Here is a 21,864-nt window from a genome sequence, read left to right on the forward strand (position 1 = left end):
GAGGTCGCATATGCAGGGTGCCTACGTCATCAAGCCTGGTTTATTTAAGTTAACTGACCATTACATTCGCAAGTCATAAGCATATTAAACAATTTAATATTAACTAAGAATAAAAGTCAACTTTATAATTGTTAAAATTCTAAAGCAAGACAGTATTGATGACGTATGGTGCAGCCTTGAAATGCGACCTCCGTATGCTGCAGCCTTCGCATTGAGACAAGGCCTGTGTGGAAATGTTAATTTGTTACGCTGATGTCTCTAAAGAGACCATTCGCAAGAGTCTATATATAAGACTTGATTTACAACATGGAAACCAGTTCACATTTTTTAGATTAAACAAAAAATGTGTTTACATTTCCTGACGTCACAAGAATCTCACCCCGTTGCATTGCGCTGCTTGTGTCCCACCCGGAACCTTTATGCAGGAACTTTAAACCACACGGACACATTTTGATGTTACTTACACAGTAAAAGGAAAACAACAATCAGAGCGGAGCTGCCGTATTTCATATCAGACCTTTGTAAACGCTTTTTAACAGATCTTTATATCGTAAAATCAAGGTCCGAAGAGCGATTTTAAGCTTGCAGAGTTATGGGCCGTTGTCATATTCACTGTCGTTCATGATCGCGTAAGAAAATCTAGATATCAAGCTGGTTCAGCTGTCATTTGGATTGGTTCCTCATCAACGTAGCGCAACATGACAGGTTTTCGGTCTCAGATCAGCTAGCAGACAGACCCAGTGAGACGTAGTTTAAATTTGATCAAAGTGTCAGGATTTCGCAATCCAGTGTGTTGTCAGGATGCCTGGTATGGTTGTGTTTGGACGCCGATGGCGGATCGCCAGCGATGATCTTGTGTTTCCTGGTGCTTTCGAGTTGTTCATTAGAGCTGTCTGGTAAGACACCAGCTAGACATTTATTTTGCATAATATTGAGTTGTTTATTAATGTTTATACACGCCTTCTGATTTGCCTACAGACAGATCACAAACCGTTTTTTGGGACGCCTTTATAAAAAAAAATGGCTTTGTTTATGCATAAACATAAATAATTATTACCTGATTTATTTGCAGTGAGACCACACGATTATTGTGTCCGAAGGTCGCGATATTAACCCGCTATTCGCTGGGGTTTTAACAATTGGTGCTGTCTCTTAAATGCATCTTACTTTTTACAATATCATAGTTATTGACAATACCATATATATTTGGGACAGATATATATATATAAATTGAAATATTAAGATACCATCCAGGAATAGAAAAACCATGATAGTGCTTTTTCACTCTTTTTGATTCTGTGATGCCAGAAATGTAGGTTGTTAGTTTTTTTAACTATACTAATCAACATTTGAAGTGGATCAAAAGTTAATCAAAGTTGTCCTAAGGCAAGAACGGGTATTGGGTATTGGTTTAAGAACATATTTATGAAAGGTTTGATCCACTTCAAATGTTGACTATTGTATATTGTTAGAAAGGGGATTGATTCATTCATTACAGTAAATAGCACATTTATTTGGCAGACTAAATTTTACTTTGACATTCTTATATTTTGTTTCTTAGGTGGATCGGGACTCTAGTTCTGTACATCAACCATAAGGGACGGTTTGACTGTCAAGGTGGTGCGGTTTTGCATAACTACCTTGTTGTTCTTCTTGTTCTTCTAGCTATCATCATCTTTACACTATGTGCTATTGTTTACATAAGTGCGCAAGGTAAGGCCCGAGAGTAGTCTAAACAAACAAACATTGTGATTTCTGCATACCGGTATCTGTAATAGATCAGTTTCAATGTAGTGCTGGTGTCATCATTTGTTTTAGGAACCATAATGAATCCAGGACCCCGACGCTCTATGCTAGCCCTGGTGTATCTCCGCGCTGTCCTGTACATCCCTGAGCTTGTATGGGCCTGTTTGGGAACCGTGTGGGTCTCCGACAACAGCACAGGATGTGAACCAGCAGAGGTTGGAGCTGTGATTGGGGCTGTGATTTCCAGGTAAATACTACTTACTAGAACCATCATTATCTGAAATAATAATAAAATAACTTTTTACATGAAGGCCTGTGGTCTTAAATGCACTGGTAAAATAATGAGACTGTGAGTTATGTGTTGAATAAGATTTTAGCAATGAAAACTTGACCTTGTTGGAATAGTCAACTAGCTGACTATGGTGACCTACAGCATCTCTAACTACTATAACCTTTCTGTGAATTAAGTATGCATTGCATGATTTTAAAAGTTTAATGATATTACTGTTTGCTTTCCTCAGCTGGGTCATTCTTCTCTCTATGGCGGTGGGCGTGCTCATAGTGTTCGACCCTCTGGGCAGTGAGAAGCCGGCTGCATTGCACAGTCATTCAGGACTGAGAGACCTAGAGAGCAGTGAATCCTCACAGCTCTTTTACCGTGCACGCACGATGGCTACGCGGGTGTGGGAGAGTCGGCTACGATTGCTCTGCTGTTGTCTGCCTCAGGATGACAACCATCGTGCAGCATTCTCTAGCATCGCCCAGCTTGTCAGCAGCTTTTTCATTGTTAGTGATGATACCATAACACACACTTGTTTCTCTCTTATAAGTAAATGTCAACAAAAAATGAAAATTCTTTTAAGTTTTTTTTTTTAAGAGAAAATCTTGGCTATTAACTATTCTGTATAATGAAAATTTGTGATGCACCAAAAGATTTTCAATAGAGAAATAATTCATAAAATTAACTATTTCCCTATCATTGATGAGTTAATTAAGAGAAAACGCTTCCCTGCCAATGACAAGTTTTTCCGGCAATTCATATTTCCGCTATTATTTAGCTCTTACAAAACTTTTAAAACCCGTAAGTTTTCCCTTAGGGCAAACAGTTCAAACTCTGTGCATGTTTTCATCATCGCTCTGAATCTGATCTCTATCAAAAGTCCTTCACAAAAACCCAATTATCTCAGTTTTTTGCTTAAAATTTGGTATTTTTGAAAAAAAAAAAACCCTAACCATATTTGAGAGAACAAATGAATGTAGGATGAAATTTTTTTGAAAGCATAGAGTCTGTTCTTTTATTGTATGTTTACATATTTAAAGAAGAATTTTTTCTGGAAGGCATTAAATTTATGTGAAAATCATAAAAAATGCAGGCGTTGGCTGGCAACTTAAAAAAAAAAAATGCTGGATGGGAAAGAGTTAATGAAATCAAGTAGTCTAATATTTAATACAATTATTCAAAAACTTAAAGGTGCAGTGTGTACATTTTTGTGGCATCTAGTGGTGAGGTTGCAAATTGCAACCAACAGCTCAGTTCACAGCTCATCCCTTGCTTTTGAAACACATAGAGAAGCTACGGTAGCCGACACAGGACGAACATGTCATTGTTTGAGACAACATAATAAAAAAGTTTGTCCGTTAAGGGCTTCTGTAGAAACATGGCGGCACAAAATGGCGTCTTCCATGTAAGGGGACCCTCGGTGTATGTAGATAAAAACGTCTCTTTCTAAGGTAATAAAAACATAAGTTTTGTATAATATTTTGCATTTCGGTCAAGAGTTCCTTCTAAAAATTACACATTGCACCTTTAAATATGTTTTTAAAAGGTCATTTTCGAGTTTCGGTTTTTGGCCAACTGCATCCAGAATTTTCATTTTGCTGCATCGCTAATAAGAATAAATGGGGACTGCTCCAAAATGACAACAAATGAAAATCTAACCCTCCCCTGAAGTGTTTATTCAGATATGCCATTACATGTCATTTTTCCATGAATCACAATGCAAATTTAAGTTGGTTAGTGTAAACTATTGCATGGCTTTAAATGATATATTGGACCACTACTGATGATCATTTTGGAGCATAAAAGCCCAAGTCCCCATTCACTTTCATTACCTTCACTATAAACTTCATAAAGTCATACTTTTAAAAAGACATGATGGTGAGCAAATGATTTTATTTTTTCTCTCTTGGGTACCTCAGATTAAAAAAAAAAACACAAGCTGTACACACACAATTTTTTACTCAAATGTACTTAATGGAAGCCTACAAGACAAATGTTGTATACTTGCCCCATTGCCTTTTATTGTGTTTGCATCGTCTCACAGTTGCAATTACTGCCTATGTGTTTAGTTCACTAGTTGGGGACCGTATTTGTTTGAGGATGTCCTATGCAAGATCGAATTATGCACTGATAATGATCCATCTGCTTGCAGAGCTAATATAAAGATTACTTTCCACTGTCTTGTGTTCAGGATACAGACCTGGTACCCAGTGACATTGCTGCTGGCTTGGCCCTTCTACACCAGGAACAGGATAAAATGGAGCACTGTCGAGACCCTGAGGAAGTTCTGACCCACAGCCCCTCCTCCCCCTTAGTGAGTCTGGATCTATGATGTGTGCTGCCTCCCATCGCAGTAAATTAAACGGATTCATAGATCGTAAAATCCATTCCCTCTGCCTTTGAAAACCCAGCTAAAGTCATTATTTTGTGATTTAATGTTTTCTACATAATGTAAAGAACACTATGTGAAAATATAACCTTGATAACTTTAATATTGACTTATGTCAAAGTTGTTTGAAATTCATGTGAAATCAAATTCTGATGCCTTTAAAGTTCATTATTAGATTATAAGATAATATGACTTCAAACAGTGAACACTTATTTGTGTTTGTTGTGTCTAGAGAGAAGATCTGGAGGTAGAGCTTGAGAAAGCTGCTCATTGTATGCAGTTTGCTGTAGCTGCATATGGATGGCCAATGTACGTCTACTCAAACCCCCTCACTGGACTCTGCAAACTTAGTGGAGATTGGTGAGTATAAAATGTCCTATCTTCAAGGTAGTGATGGGAGAAACGAAGCTTTTCGAAGCTTTGAATCAATTCAACCAATTGCTTCGCAAATTCGTTCAAGTTTTTCAAAGCGTTCGAAACACCACACACGCTGGCGACACCTGCTGGTCAAAATAGTGTGAAAGCAGCAAAATCTGTCCAAACATTTGACACTTTTTACAAAATAATAGCAAGATTGTTCTAAAAATATGTTTTTAAGAAAAATACATTAACTTAATTAAGACATAATTAAAAGTGTATTCTGTGATTTTAGTTTTATTTATGGCAAACAAATTCAATTCAATTCAATTTTATTTATATAGCGCTTTTCACAATTGGTGATTGTTTCAAAGCAGCTTTACATTAATATAAGCAGTGGAAATCACAGAAAAACGACAGATAGCACAACATAATACACGATAGCACAAGCAGCTAAATTTGCTGCGGCTATGAATCAACATTATAAGCGTGCGTATTGCTAATGTAACGTAAAGAGGAGGACGAAATCCGGACGAGCAAGGGAGTAAAGGGGATCATTAAAACAAACACATTTTTGTCATTAAATCTGTCTACAAACAAAATGTTGACAAAATGGTAGTGTTATTAGTAACAAGGATGAAAGTTTTTATAATATTTTATAATAAAACTGACCTGAGTTCACCTACACTGGTCATTTGTGATCAACTCCCCCTACACTGTAAAAAAAAAAAAGTCCGTAAAAAACGGTAAATCTCTGGCAGCAAAGTTGCCAGAGAAATTCCGTCAAATTACGGTAAAAAAATGTTTTTCAAAATTACATACAAAAACCATAAAAATACAGAGAATCTTTTACAGTCCTAATTCATTAAATTACAGAATATTACTGTTAATAATTGTTATAAAACTGATAAATTATGTGAAAATACACGAAATACAACTACTTTTCAGGTCAATCCCTGTAAATATACGGCTTTTATTAGTTATTTTATTAAATTGCTCTATATTTATACAGTAATATTATTTTAAAATACAGTTTATCTTTGTAAAATAACTAAAAAAAAACCACCTGTATAAAAACGTATTAAGTATGTGAAAATAGTGGTGAATCGTCGGATTTTTGAAACGTTTTGAATGACTTAATGAAGCCTCGTTTGTTAAAATCACGTGACTTTGTCCAGTTTGAAACAAGCTCCGAACCAATGATTCGAAACAAAAGATTCGTAAATGTTCCAAAATCGCCCATCAATACTTCAAGGTAAAGTGTGTCATATTCTGGATGTTCAAAGATTACCCTGGTTTAAAGGTGACATGACATGCACACAGTTTCTGCCAATCTCATGTTAACTCTTTCCCTGCCATTGACGAGTTATCTCGGCTTTCCTGCCGAGCTTCTGGAGGCGTACCGTGGGCGGAGCAAATCACGAGCACGCACCGCACACAATACATCATTATTCCTGAATAACTTTTGATTCAGTGTACTTTTATGTTGTTTACACTATAATGCACTTACGCGCCAATTGCCAACAAAACTTTGATGATTTGATTTGATGAAGTTTTACCTACCGCCTATGGTACTGACTCATGACTGGGATCTTTATTGCTGGCACCGCTCCATCTTTCAGTTTTAAACAATCTGCAAACCCAGCGTCAGCCTGGGCCTTGTTTATAAAACATTTGTCACAGAAATGCCGGGAACAAACAACAGACTTGCACAACACCGTTCCTGCCCTGGAAAAACAAACTGCATCTATGTTTCCCTTAAAGGATAATTCCGGTATTTAACACTTTGAGTCTCATTTCTGGTTTGTTTTGGATGAACTACAGTGATGGACACATACATTTTCACAATGGGTCGTGTCTTGAGTTTTTGACTCGTTTAGAAGCGTCTCTTGACTGCTTCAGAATGGAAGTCAATGGCCATGCACAAACATGTCATTAAAACAACACTTAACGTTCATTTTCAAAACTGTGCCACTCACCGAGTGGTTCGTGGTGTTCGTTGATGATTAAAAACAAGTTGTGTAGCAAAATACAGTTTCTGTCGTGTTTTATTTGGCATTTTGTAAAATTCCATTGACTTCTCTTGGAAGACTCATTGCTCGCTGATATATCACTCCGCCGCCGGGAAACAGAAAAGGGTCTGTTTACATGTGGTTGTAGTTTTTTCGCTCGGTTTCTCTCAGAAGAAGAAATTTTTCCCATATTTGTAGGGCTGGACCAGAACATTCGAATATTCGTTCCGTGGGTTGACATTCGATTTTCAGTTTTGAGATTCGAATATATATATAAATATTTTACAGCTTTTGCCAAGCAGGAAGTGCACTTCATGCTCCCGCTCTATAGGTGGCGCAGAGAGACCAACATCCATAGCCAACAGCCACCAAACGCCATCAGTGGAAGATCTCCTCAAACGGAAAACGCACTTCTTGCTTTGGCATTTACGCTAATAATGTTGTAAATAACGTTCAGTTTCTTGCAAAAACTGATTGATTTGCTTCACAAGACGTCAATATGTCACACGGAGTCATGGGGGATTACTGTTGTATTGGATATATATGCTTTAGCTCTTAAAGTGTGCGGATCTGTTGACTTGCAAGACGGAGCACTGGGGTTTCTGCAAAATATCTTCTTTATTGTTCTGCTGATGGAAAAAACATATTGGATGGTGTAACTGTTATAAATAAACTTGATTTTGAAAGTATGCTACCGTTTTATTACAGTTTGTTGAACTACGTTCATTCATGCTTTAGACTCAAATATAGAGCGGAAGTATATACGCGGTTGTGAGGTATCTGAAAAAATAGTTCCACTATAGCAAATAACACGGATTGAAATCATACATTGCGCCAATATATTTGTTTTTAATCATCAACGAACACCACGAACCACTCGGTGAGTAGTACAGTTTTGAAAATGAACGTTAAGTGTTATTTAATTACATGTTTGTGCATGGTCATTGACTTCCATTCTGAAGCAGTCAAGAGACACTTCTAAACGAGTCGAAAAGTCAAGACACGACCCATTGTCAAAATTTCTGTGTCCATCACTGTAGTTCATCCAAAACAAACCAGAAATGAGACTCAAAGTGTTAAATACCGGAATTATCCTTTAACCTTGGGTTCTTTGGGAAGCTGAACAAGGTTATTATTTCCCTCACAACCAAAAACACACAGTCATTGACTAAAGTTAAATGTTGTACTTACTGCGTTTGCACTGCACTAATCGTAGGGTGATAAAAGTCAAAAACAACTTTTATGTGGAGCTTTTGAAGCATAGCTCTGTTAGTTTGGCCAGTGCAACAAATTCCCCAATGGGGCAACCAATGATGTGAGTTTGGGGAAGGGCTGTAGGTGTGTTTGGAAAGTCTGTTTAAATAATTGTTGCCTAATAGTGCTACAGAAATGATACACTTTACTTTTAACAGATTTCATGTATGGATAAAATTTATTTTCTACCCTTCTATTATAAATGGCAATAATTGATCTATTTTCAGTTGTCGAAACCGCAATGCAGAGCACGACCTGGTGGGAGGAGACAACCTCGGCTGCCATTTTACCTCTATCTTACAGAGCACAGGGCTGCACTACAGAGACTTCATCCATGTCAGCTGTCATAATCAGGTGATGATTCATGATTCATGACCTCTTTGTTTTCCGCATACACCGTTATGGTGCGGCCTCCATGCTGATTTTTGAAACTCTCGGGCACAGAATCGTTTAAGGTGGAAATGCATTAATATTAACTCTTTTTAATGAAATCTTTTTATCCTGCAGATCTATGAAATACCATTTTTCGTGGCATTAGATCATAAAAGAGAGGCAGTCCTGGTTGCTGTAAGGGGCACTCTGTCACTTAAGGTGAGTTATATGCAGATTATCTTTATGAGACGCTTAAAAAAGCAAGAGGTAATTTCCCTAAACAAATTGTGTTCTTGAGCAGATCTTTGGTATTTTTTAATTGGCTAATGCTGTTGTTAAAGTAATTTTAATTACAAATCAACCATTTTAGGAATTGAACTCTGTCTACATATATAGTGGGACAACATTATTGTTTTTTTGTATGTGACTTTGCTTTGCATTTGTGTCTTTACAGGATGTGTTGACAGACCTCTCAGCTGAATGTGAAAATCTCTCTATTGAAGGGGTTTCAGGAACCTGCTATGCTCATAAGGTAAAAAAAAGTTTTCAGAATATCCTTATAGTATATTTGGGTGATTCTCACGAAATCCAGATTTAGAAGATGTCCAGAATCAGCATTTTTTTAAAAGCCCTTGAAGCCAATTTTTTTTTGCACATATAAGATTAAGGTCTGAACTTAGTATAACCATTAACTTTAGAGGATTTAAAATATTTCCTATAGAATTATTTAAATTTTTTAGATTATCATTATCAAAAATCATTACCGGAACATGATATTACATTAAATATATGCATTTACAAACTCATGTTTTTTGGTAATGAGAACTAAAAAACTGTCTAAGTACTATGACAAACAAAATTATAACTTTTATCTGAAAAGAAAAAATAAGAACTGCTTACCTGGTAGCCATCTTGAATGTCACAGTCAATTATGTCCCTTACAAATATTTTTTTTTGCTTAAAAACTGATTGAAAATTGTTGCGGAGGATGAGAACATTTTTCTTGGATACATTTATATTCCTTATTATTGTCTCTACATTTACCAAATACCACATGTTTCTTTACTGTAGATGTTTATAGTATAACATGCACTGAAGCTTTTTATTTTTTAGATTTTTTAATTATAAATATTCTGTGTCAAAGAAACCAAATCCAGTCATGGACACGTTGCGGTAATGAAAATTTTCCCCTTAAATGTGGAAAAAAAAAACAAAATTGGTTAGTATGATGTCATTTGAAATCATGTGCAAAATAGTACATGAAGAGATGTTTGTAACTGTATGTTTCTTATTTTGATAGCATTTACTTTTTTATCAAAATGTTTCATGACACTAAGTCTAATTTTGCGAGAATCACCCATTTGATGTACTGATGCTATACATTTGTTACAACAGTACAACATATTGTGCAAAGTCTGCAAATGAGCAATTCCATGCAAATGTCAAACTTATCTTAAACAAATAATTAAAAAAAGACAAGTTTTTGTCAATGCTTAGTGGCTTAAAGCTCCACTGTGTAGGATCTACTCCCATCAAGCGGTGAAAGTCTATATGACAACCAACTGAATTTTACTTTCTAGCCCCCCCCATTCGGAACGCGTTTTAACTCGTACGGTGGCCCGGCCGTGTCATGCCAAGGTTAACATGGCTTCCAGTAGTTACAAAGCAAAAGCAATGAAAAAAATGAACAATTTGCAATGTCATTTGCGTGTGATCCATCAAAGCACACAGATTTATGTTTAACATGGAAAAAGTCTGATTGTCATGATATGTCCGCTTAAAATCACATACAAAAAGCAACCATAAACGTAGCTTAGACACTTCTTTTTTCATCGACGCGAGGAAAATATCACACGGGCTGTTAAACTTGGTATTAAGATGTGTTTTCATTGATCAGATCACAAGTGGACGAGAGAGAGACATTACGTTTACACTTGGTGTTTAAATCCGTCTCTTTTTGTCCATTTTCGACAGCTTCTCTTCAGATTACTGAGGAGATGGTCTGTGGACGAGTCACTCTCCTGTCATTTAAACATGAGCTGGAGTAATGACGGGTTTAAATCGACACGAACTAATATGTCAGAGTCCAATGCTTATGTTTAAGTAAACATTACATGTCTGTGTCTATGTAAGAGCTTTCTCTGATATTGGTGAAATAAGATCGCTCAACTTTCACACGCTTGTAAAGTGAAACGAAAGACGCGCAGATCAGACGCTTTTATCAATGAAAGGCTAAAAATAGCGCTGTACACCGTGTGTTTGTGTTAGAGGTCAGAAAAGATGAAAAACATTTATCTCAGTACCTCAGATTACATAAATGTGCGGAGAGACGGCGTGTGGCTGTTCCAAGACATTAAACCACATGCATGTTTACACTAACAAGTGTTACGCATACCCATGCTATAGTTAGCCAAGGAACATAAACTGTATAGATGTAAACGAATATGCTGAATTACCTGTGGTGAAGTAACCTAGCAACTTCATTGTCCGATGAGCCCCATCTTGGAAAACTAACTCCAATATTGACTTTGGTCTTGATGTTTTTCCTGTCGCGTTGTCGTTTAAAATCCCTGTTTTGCTTCCTTGGCGACTTGTTTTAATGTCCTCGAGAATAGTTCTTCAACAGGCTTTCAAAGCATTAGATCGCAGGTTTATCACGGCGTGCGGCCGAAGGATTCAGTCTAACGCAGGTCGCATATCCGGGCTGCATACGTCATCAAGCCTGGTTTATTTAAATTAACTGAGCATTACATTCGCAAGTCATAAGCATATTACATCAATTTACAATTAACTAAGAATAAATGTCAGCTTTATAATTGTTAATATTCTGAAATAAGACTGTCTTGATGACGTATACCGCATACACATGCAACCTCCGTAGGCTTCAGCTCGCGGCCAGCTTGAGTGTAGTCTGAAAGCGCGAAAGGTGGAGCTTGAATTTCAGGAATGTCCCTCGTCGGCGAATGTATTTCAAAGATGGAGGCACAACATGGATTCAGCCAGAGAGCGACTCGATCGTATGTATTTTAAATAGCAGATTCTACACTTACGAGAATACTTTGATTAGTGGGGTGGAAGGAATTACACATGAATGAGCACATACTTTTGGAAGAAAACATGGGTTTTTGCTAAGAATTAACTAAAAAAAGGAACACACTGGAGCTTTAAAGAATAACTTATAGAAAAATGAAAATTCTGTCATCATTTACTCCCTCTCAAATTGTTTTAAAACCTGTATGAATTTCTTTGTTCTTTTGAATCTTTGGCACTATTTACTTCCATAGTATTATTTTTACCTACTATGGAAGTCAGTGATGCCCCAGATCTGTTTGGTTACAGACATTCTTCAAAATATCTTCCTTGATGACAGAATTTGTATTTTTTGGTGAACGATCCTTTTAAATACCCATGCAAGGTCTCTGTTTAAGTAAAAAAAAATCCAATTCTTTTTTCATAGTTAAGTAAGTGCAGCTTTCAGAATTGTCACATTCATAACTGTGGGTTCACACCAGACGTGTTTGAGGTGTCAAATTCGTGTCTACCGTGCGTAGTTGGACACTTGAGTGTAATCGCTTTATTCGTGCATAAAAGCCGCATGTGAAATTCTAGTCATCGAGACATTCAGAAATTTGCGTCATGGGAGGGGCTTCTGGGAGTCCGCTAGCTTCCTGTAATCATGTCACTACTAGAGCAAGCTCCTAATTTGTTAACGTGGCACGTTTTTCCGTCAAAGTTCCAATTTTTTAACTCGCACGTTTCCACCGACAACTCTCAATTTGCATAATTCGCGACATTGAAATCACTAGCGCTTGATGCCTCTACCGCGGCTGGTGTGAAGATTTTTCTTTATCATAAATGCGCACAACAAAAATTAAAAGATTTTTTTTATATTTGAAGAACCGTCTCTTCTCCATTTGTTGGGTATTATTGATTCTGGTTTGTGCATTTCAATTCACAGAATTCCCCGAAAAATGTGTCTTTTTTGTCACATCCATAACACATATTGTATATTACATGTATATTTCCCTTATCAAAAAATGAAAACATTAGTATAGACTGATAATAGCTGGATCATCAGGGGTCTAAGAAAATATAAACAGATGGTTCAATAAATTGGTAATAAATGCATTTTCTGAGAAAATATATTTTCATTTTTGATTGCAAATAATGCTGGAATTGCTCAAATGCAATATAAACTGCAGCAAACTGTAATGAATTCTACCGAAAAGCTTTGTGTTTGTTGATGTTTTGTTTAACTAATGAGTTTTTCTCAATATGACAGGGCATCTCTCAAGCTGCAAACTACATCTACAAGAAACTAGTCAATGATGGGATTTTGAGCCAGGCGTTTAACATTGCACCTGTGAGTTATGTTTCATTTTTTATATCATTCACCTGTTGAAGTCAGTTTCCCATAATAGCTAAGTGTGTGTATATGCATTTGTGTATTTGCAGGAATATAAGCTTGTCATCACAGGACACAGTCTCGGGGCAGGTACAGCTTCTTTGCTGGCTGTGCTTTTACGCAGTACACACCCCACCCTTGAGTGCTATGCTTTCTCACCACCAGGGGGCCTCATGAGTAAATGTTGCTCTTAATATGACACTAAAACAAGCTCATTTACATTCAGCTCACATTATACCCTTATAAAAAAGCATCTAAAAAACACTTTATAATAAGGTTGTATTTGTTAACAATAAGTTAATGCATTAGCTAATATCAATTAACAATCAACAATACCTCTACAGCAGTGCTTCCCAAACCTGGTCCTCAAGTACCCTCTTGCAAAAAGTTTTACATGTTTCCTAATTTAAAAACACCTAATTTTACTACCTTAGTTAACTTCAAATTCAAGGACCTTTCAAGGACTTTCCAGGTCCAATACCCTTAAATTCAAGGAGTTAATGTGGGGACACATTTCAAATGAGAGCAAGGTTACATTGTGTTATCTTTTAAGATACATTGTTACGGTTCCCTTTCGAGGGAACTCGCGCTGCGTCACTGCGGTGACACTTTGGGGACGCCTCCAGTGGTAAGTGCGTCTGAATGTATACATCAAATTTAACCAATGGTGAGGCTTAACCACAAAGACAGGGTGCAGGAAGTATATCGCTATCTGAAATATTGCCAAAGACGGCGTTACAGGGACGTAGGAAGTATGACAAGGGAGATGCAGCGTCTCGTTCCCTTCTCAGGGAACAACAGTTACATATGTAACCCGAGACGTTTTCATGTGTCAAACACAACTATGCAAAAAAGCATTTTGGTATGAATCAACATTTGCATTACAGAAGATATAAACATTTAAAGCGAACAGTTTAGCACGTTTGCTTAAAGTCTAGAATTGTATGATATTATCCTACACTACACAGAGAATAATATGGATTTTTTTTCCAGAAAACTTCTTGCATAAAATAGATTCAAGCACTTTCAATGACCTGTATCTATGCATGTATATTTTCAAAAACTTCCCAGGGCCTTGAATTGTTTTCCCCAGATTTACACACTTCCAAGGATTTCAAGGACCCATGGGAATCCTGAATGTAACGCATCAGAAATATAGAAATCAAAATCCTTCAGAGCGTTGACATTAGTTATAACATTAGTTAATTAAACTAACATGAACAATTGTATTTTCATTAACTAATATGAACAAGGATTAATAAATACTAAAATACTACATTGTTAGATCATGTTAGCTAATGCATTTAGTAATGTTTACTAATGCAACATTATTGTAAATGTTACAGAATTATCAGACAGAAAAAAATACTATAATAGTGGGAAATACATTATGATCCTTAATGCTGAGTAATAATTATATTTAGTAATTTAGCAGGTGGTTTTAACCAACGTGACTTGTAAATGAGGAACATTGCAAGCTGTTTATCATGTGAGTTTCAGTAGTAATATGGAGTACTACATACTGTATGCTAGAGCAGAAGTGAAAATGGGGAACAAAAATGTATTCAATGTAGAATATTTATATTAATAGGAATTGCATTATATTTATGTACCGGGGGTTTTATAATTACTCCAGTCAACTGTGTGAAGAGGTGATACATGTAAAAAAAACCACATGTACATTGGTACATTTTTGGGAAGAGTAGAGAGAATATAAAGTGTACAAATATGATAATTAGCTTAGTTTTTGATAACATTTTAACATTTGATGTCTCTCCTCAGTAAAGCACTGGCCGAATATTCAAAGCAGTTTGTCATCTCAGTGGTGCTTGGAAAAGATCTTGTTCCCAGGTGAGATTGAGTAAAATTATTATGCTGTTCTGATCTAAATGTATTTGCATGAATACAAGTGAGATCCGGTTTCTCTACTCCCTTCAAGGGTACAGCTATCTTTTTCTGACTTCTATTTGCTTTGTATCACTTCCCCAAACTGAGCTACCTAACAAGTGTTTTTCTTTGTTCTTTAGGTTGAGTATTCCAAACATGGAAGACTTGAAAAGACGAATATTAAAAATGGTGTCTAATTGTAGTAAACCAAAGGTTAGTAAGAAGGATTGTGCTTGTTTCGAATGCAAAAAGTAAAAAACTATAGTATAAGTTATTTGTTTTCCTTTATCTCAGTACAAGATATTGATGCATGGCTGCTGGTACGAGCTGTTTGGAGGAACCCCTGATGATTTCCCTACGGAGTTGGAGAACCGTCGGGAAGAAGTGTTAAATCAGCCGTTGCTAGGTGAGGAGAGTCTGTTAGTACGGCGCTCATCTACCTATCAGAGTCTTTCATCGGATGATTCGCCGACCCACCCCACCCACTTACCCCTATACCTGCCTGGCCGCATCATGTATATTACAGAGGAGGGTCCTACGCGTAGGTAAGTAGACCAAAAGTCCCTTTAGGAAGTGTAGTCTGAAGATATTATGCAATATTAATATCATTTCTCTTTCTCTCTCTCAGACACTGTTTTTCTCAGGTGAGGTATCGTGCTGAGTGGTCCAGTGAGATGGCGTTCCGAAATGTTCTGATCAGCCCGAGGATGATCGCTGATCACATGCCTGATGTTGTTCTCCGGGCACTGCAAAGTCTCACCCGTGACCGCCCATTTGCCCTCTGCCCCTCTTCCATGAGCAACAGCCACCTGAATGTCATTTGAGCTCTGAGGGGTCTTATCTTTAAACTGACTGTGGTACTATAAGTACAAGCTGACTTTTGGGATCGTGACTGTGTTGGACTCCTCCCTCAGTCATTTTATTTAGAGCGGTTTAGCTCTTATGTATTTATTTATTTTGCGGTTAATGTTATTGTCTGCTTTTAATGGGAACATTATTTGAAATGCTGTCATGCCCAACTATAAGAACTTTTCGGATTGTTTGAATGGTTTAAGGTGGGCAGTAAGGATTTGAGAAGGAAAACCTCAGTATTGCTTGTCATGGTTGTGTGCATTGTTTGTGATGTCTCTTCGACCCATTAGAATTGGATTATATCTAGCCAAAAGTGACATGGGGTGTTAAAGACTTTGATTGTAGATTACTGAGAACTACATCTCCAATGTGAGATTTTGATGCATGACACAAGATGCATAAAATATTTGAAGAACTCCGTGTTTCTTTATTTACTCCAATATACTTTTCAGTTTACTACAGTTATGCAATTTTCAAAAATAAATATGCTAAAGAAAAATAGGCCTGCTCTATTTATGTTTAAAAATATAATGGAGGAATAAAAGCCCCATAAAACTGTGATTTACAGTGAATTTAAAACTATCCACGATGCGGAGTTGTTTAAATTTGCTGTAAACCACGGCTATAGGGGGTATTCCATCTACATGGCAAGGTTTTTTATTACCTTATTGTTTTTATAAAACTGTTACAACACAATACAAACATTTATCAACGCAATGTTGTCTTTGGAAGCATAATGGTTGCAAGCAACACACTGACACACATTGGCACAATAATAATGATGTGAGGACATGGATGTATGCTTCTGTATGTTCTCATGAAAGTACAATTTCCTGTGTTGCAGGAGTCAGGACGGTAAAGCTTAAAACAATGGTGAGAAACACGGCAAGACATGTAGGAAAAGAAACAATATGAAGCATTAGGACAGACACACAAAACTATTTTGGAATTAAATTTTTTAAATGAGCCCACCTTGAATAAGAATGATCACCTTTGTGTCCTCGGTAGCAAGGCCTGCATGCCATCACAGGGCCTTAGATTCAGGTCTTGAATATTATGGTCCTTAAAGGAATAGTTTACTTAAAGAAATACACATTTATATGATTTTCTCCTTTCAGACAGCTGTGGTTATATATAAATTCCTGACTCTTTGTTTTGTGATGCAATGGATAGTGCCCCACTTTCAAAATTCCAAAAAGTGCATTCATACATCAAAAATTAATCCATACAGTTATTAAATGGCTTCTGAAATTAAGCAATGGGTTTTAGTCAGGAAATTATTTATCTTTCAACTCGTGAACACATATACGAACAAAACATTTACATAACTTGTCTGGGTAATATATTTATGTCGCAATAGTTAGCCTGTCTGGAACCAAGCCGATGTTAAACCACAATATTGTATGGCCCCTTCGCTAATAGGATTTTGTTTCTCTTTCCCTGTCCCGAATAATAAAACATATATATTATTTTAAATGTTTTAATTCCCAAAATTGTATAAAATAGTACCTATTATACTGTATAGTATCCTCTATAGAATTAGCTATGCCTGTCTCTCTCTCAAGAGTTTTTTTTCTTTCTAACTTTTTCTTCCTGACTAAAAAGGCAGGAGTTTTTTTCTCCTTGTAGTTTTTTCAACCCCTGACATTGGCTTAACTTAGCACCCTCTTCATTACATTATTACTATGCTTGCCAGTACGGTTTAATCTTAGCCGCTGAACTCTGCTGCTTATGTTGTCCACCAAATTTTATGTTTTTTTTCCTGCTTTTATTAATGTAAAGCAGCTTTGTAACAATTAAACAATTGTGAAAAGTGTTCTATAAATAAAATGAATTAATTAAATTAAATTAAATTAAATTGAATATTTCCATAAGCCAGTGATCGATCTGAAATATATTTTCCTTACAAAAATCCATCCTTTGACCCAAAGTTGCTACAGCAGAGAAGATGATATTTTTTCTCAAGACAAGTTAGGGCATTTTCAGAATAATTATACATTAGAAATAACTATTTTACTCTAGAAAGGAAGTATCTGCATACTCCATCTAATCTTTGTCTCTTCATACTGAAGGGATAGTTAACCCCAAAATTAATTGGTGATTAATGGGTGACGTAATTCTATCTTCATTTACTCACACCCAAGTTCTGAAATCTGTATATTTCTTTGTTCTGCTGAACACAATGGAGGATATTTTGAGGAATGTTTGTAATCAGGCAGTCTTGGACTTAGTAGGAAAAATACTATGCAGTCAATAGTGCCTCAAAACTATTTGGTTAAAAACATTCCTCAAAATATCTTCCATTGTGTTCAGCAGAACAAAGAAATGTATACACAGAGTGTGATGCTGACAGATTTTTCATTTTTGGGTGAACTATCAAAAAACAGTGAAGTCAATGAACCAAACCTTTTTCATTCAAAATGACAAAAATAAAATGATCACAAGTCTCTTTTGTTTTATTTCTTACTCACATGCAAGCTATAATCTTACACTTTGAAAGACAATACATAATGTTAATAAAATAATAGAGAAATTGAAAATGTATAATATTCTATTTCTGGCAGCAGTGCATTTTTAATCATGAAAAACAATTTGATAAAGTGAATCATTAATGTGTTAATAAAAAGAAAGGTGTCTTATTGATATGATTAGTCAAGCCATTTATAAAAAGCACACAACTCCTACAATTAATAAACTCCCAGACTTTACTTATTTAGTGGTACAGTATTACATGATTTGTACATTACTTTTAATGTTGTAGTGAGGTAGCACTGTTGCCTCACAGCAAGGTCACCAGTTTAAACCCCGGCTAGGTCAGTCATGTGCCCTTTCTGTGAGGAGTTTGCATGTTCTCCATGTGTCAGCATGAGATTACTCCAGTTTCATCCCAAAGGCCAAAAAACATGCAAGTTAATTGAATTGGAGATACCAAATTGCCCCTCCCCAAGTCCTGTGTATGGATTAACTTTTGTATGGAAAAACGGTTCTCGCCATTAAACGGTTCTCGCCATGAATATAGCCATATATGCTGGAATAGTGTAAAGAATAAATAAAGAAGAAAAAGAATAAATTAACAAGATGAAGAATATGTAGTAAATAAAAGCATATTTGTACAGCTTTTAATGACCCTTAGGGTCATTTAGATGCTCAAAATATTAGAAGCATTATATAAAATTGGAAAAACACTAAACTTGGTTAAGGTATTTATAGGACAATTTAATTTATAAATAATTAAATAATATAATTTATTGTAGGTGTGTTTGATTTATTATTATTATTAATATTAATATTTTTTCAAAGAACGTACAGAACATACATACATCATATAGTCACAACCAAACAAGAAGACATAACACAAAAAAGTGTGTTTTAAGTTTACCAGCCTATGACATCAAAAGATCGCGGTACTTTGATGTCATACTCCAATCCGTCTGCGCAGGGGCATACGAACACACCTTTTCCCTCCCTCATTCCCGCCCATCCCACATTCGGAGTGTGACGTCATCACGTGATGATCAGCTCCACTACACTTTCCTTCTGTTGGGACTGTACTTAACGACAACTGCCGATTAGTACAGATTGCCCCTGTCAAATAACCGTCTACCAGAATCCAGACGGATTAACTCAGTTTACCCGATTTGTTTTTACTTTATCTTCAAGTCCTGCTCAAAAGTTACTAGTAAATGTAGTCAACCGCCAGACGTTGCGAAGTAAATATACAGTTGCCTGTCTGACGGCGGGCTAGCGCACAAGCTGGCCGCTAGCGCGAGCTCCTTGAAGTCAGACTTTTTAAAGAGCTCGAGACGGTGTTAGCAACGGGAAACCCGACGTAAACATGGAGTTAGAGGACGGCGTCCTTTACCAGGAGGACCCTGGAACTTCTGCGATGATGTCCGAGCGAGTGTCCGGGCTGGCGAGTTCAATCTACCGCGAGTTCGAGCGGATGATAGGCAAATACGACGAGGATGTGGTGAAGGAGCTCATGCCGCTGGTCGTGGCGGTTCTGGAGAACTTGGACTCGGTGTTTGCGGAGAACCAGGAGCACGAGGTGGAGTTGGAGCTCCTGAAGGAGGATAACGAGCAGCTTATCACACAGTATGAACGGGAGAAAGCGCTGAGGAAGAGCGCAGAAGAGGTAACTTGCAGAGTCAAACATAAGACAACATAAGATACAGTAGGCCACTTTGTTCAACAGGCATTAAAGTTGATAACATCACTCATATTTGTGCGCTGAAGCAGAGAAAGTAAAAGTTAGATACTCAAGATGAAAGCTTAAAACAGATAAGTAACAGAGGTGTGTCTGAGGTCAGCTGTTGAATACAGTAAACTTCATGGTTTACTGACTTGCTTGTTAGTATGACTGAAAGCCATAAACATATTTCTGCTATGTTTCTTCAGTGTTTCCTTCCAAATCTTACATACAGTCTTAAACTCTCTTTTGATCATGTAAACACATGCAAGAAGGAAGTAAGTAATGATTATTTTTTGGGTTGTGCTGGATTCTGCATCTGAATCATCATACAGTAACTCCTACAGTTAAGTTTATAATTTCTTTATTTTGAAGTTCATACGGGTGAATTGCAGGGTAATTTACTGTGGATAAGATCATTTGCAAAGGATTATTTTGAGCTGCGTTGTATATAATTTTTATAAAGTATAGAGTGCCTTTAGAAACTTCTTAATTGTTCCTCTGTGTTTTCTTTGGCAAATTTCTGTTTTCAAAGAAGATTTAGGGAATTTTGTCACTTTCAGTGGTAAACCTGGAGTAAGACAACACCCTACAGAATCTAAGTAAAAAACAGCCACACTGTTTGTACAGACTTGTGCATAGTTTAGAGTTGTAACATTACTTTAAGGGGTCAGCGTCATTTCTGTTTGTATGTGTTTTGTGTTATGTTGACAAAACATTTGCAGTTAGCATTTTATGTATTTGGCAGATGCTTTTACGCAAAACAACTTAAAGTGTTTTAAGCTGCACATTTTTATCAGTATGTGCATTTCCTAGGATCGAACACAAGTCCTTTGCCGTGCTAATGCATTGATCTTTAGTTGAGCTACAGGAACACACCAGTTGAGTTACACAAACCCACTAGTAAGTTGAGCTACAGAAACACACACAAGTTGACGTAGAGAAACTCACTAGTTGAGCTACAGGAATACACACAAGTTGAGCTAGAGAAATGCACCAGTTGAGCAGCTACAGGAAAACACCGGTTGAGCTACAGAATTACATACAAGTTGAGTTACAGGAACGCGCGCCAGTTAAGCTACACAAACCCACCAAACACACACAAGTTGACCTAGAGAAACTCACTAGTTGAGCTACAGGAATACACACAAGTTGACCTAGAGAAACTCACTAGTTGAGCTACAGGAATACACACAAGTTGAGCTACAGGAAAACACTGGTTGAGCTACAGAATTACATACAAGTTGAGCTACAGGAACGCGCGCCAGTTAAGCTACACAAACCCACCAAACACACACAAGTTGACCTAGAGAAACTCACTAGTTGAGCTACAGGAATACACACAAGTTGACCTAGAGAAACTCACTAGTTGAGCTACAGGAATACACACAAGTTGAGCTACAGGAAAACACCGGTTGAGCTACAGAATTACATACAAGTTGAGCTACAGGAACGCGCGCCAGTTAAGCTACACAAACCCACCAAACACACACAAGTTGACCTAGAGAAACTCACTAGTTGAGCTACAGGAATACACACAAGTTGACCTAGAGAAACTCACTAGTTGAGCTACAGGAATACACACAAGTTGAGCTACAGGAAAACACCGGTTGAGCTACAGAATTACATACAAGTTGAGCTACAGGAACGCGCGCCAGTTAAGCTACACAAACCCACCAAACACACACAAGTTGACCTAGAGAAACTCACTAGTTGAGCTACAGGAATACACACAAGTTGACCTAGAGAAACTCACTAGTTGAGCTACAGGAATACACACAAGTTGAGCTACAGGAAAACACTGGTTGAGCTACAGAATTACATACAAGTTGAGCTACAGGAACGCGCGCCAGTTAAGCTACACAAACCCACCAAACACACACAAGTTGACCTAGAGAAACTCACTAGTTGAGCTACAGGAATACACACAAGTTGACCTAGAGAAACTCACTAGTTGAGCTACAGGAATACACACAAGTTGAGCTACAGGAAAACACTGGTTGAGCTACAGAATTACATACAAGTTGAGCTACAGGAACGCGCGCCAGTTAAGCTACACAAACCCACCAAACACACACAAGTTGACCTAGAGAAACTCACTAGTTGAGCTACAGGAATACA

At 37.0% G+C, this 21,864-nt stretch overlaps 2 protein-coding genes across 3 annotated transcripts in view; both read left to right on the top strand.

Moving 5' to 3' along the window:
- The first annotated feature begins 443 nt into the window (after window positions 1-443).
- daglb (diacylglycerol lipase, beta) lies at window positions 444-15,969 on the top strand. The gene is made up of 15 exons (XM_073866591.1): window positions 444-896; window positions 1,562-1,713; window positions 1,819-1,993; window positions 2,268-2,532; window positions 4,218-4,340; window positions 4,648-4,775; window positions 8,266-8,392; window positions 8,546-8,629; window positions 8,865-8,942; window positions 12,693-12,773; window positions 12,866-12,998; window positions 14,603-14,666; window positions 14,843-14,915; window positions 14,997-15,247; window positions 15,331-15,969. Exons 1-15 carry the CDS (start codon window positions 802-804, stop codon window positions 15,524-15,526), a joined length of 2,025 nt encoding a protein of 674 aa, XP_073722692.1. The 5' UTR covers window positions 444-801; the 3' UTR covers window positions 15,527-15,969.
- Window positions 15,970-19,064: 3,095 nt separating this feature from the next.
- spag9b (sperm associated antigen 9b) overlaps window positions 19,065-21,864 on the top strand; it is a 70,677-nt gene continuing 67,877 nt past the window's right edge. Inside the window, exon 1 of one of the 2 annotated variants that reach the window (XM_055175616.2) lies at window positions 19,065-19,689. In XM_055175616.2, coding sequence (XP_055031591.2) covers window positions 19,390-19,689 — 300 coding nt within the window. In that variant the 5' untranslated portion in view covers window positions 19,065-19,389. The remainder of the gene's footprint in view (window positions 19,690-21,864) is intronic. The other variant, XM_055175617.2, reaches the window with a different exon arrangement.

This window comes from Misgurnus anguillicaudatus, chromosome 4 (assembly GCF_027580225.2).
Source record: "Misgurnus anguillicaudatus chromosome 4, ASM2758022v2, whole genome shotgun sequence".
Lineage (NCBI taxonomy): Eukaryota > Metazoa > Chordata > Actinopteri > Cypriniformes > Cobitidae > Misgurnus > Misgurnus anguillicaudatus.

Coding starts and splice junctions, on each gene's coding strand:
- daglb (XM_073866591.1), top strand. CDS start 802: ATGCCTGGTATGGTTGTGTTTGGACGCCGATGGCGGATCGCCAGCGAT. Junction 4,341..4,647: donor ACAGCCCCTCCTCCCCCTTA/GTGAGTCTGGAT, acceptor TGTTGTGTCTAG/AGAGAAGATCTGGAGGTAGA. Junction 14,667..14,842: donor GGAAAAGATCTTGTTCCCAG/GTGAGATTGAGT, acceptor TTTGTTCTTTAG/GTTGAGTATTCCAAACATGG.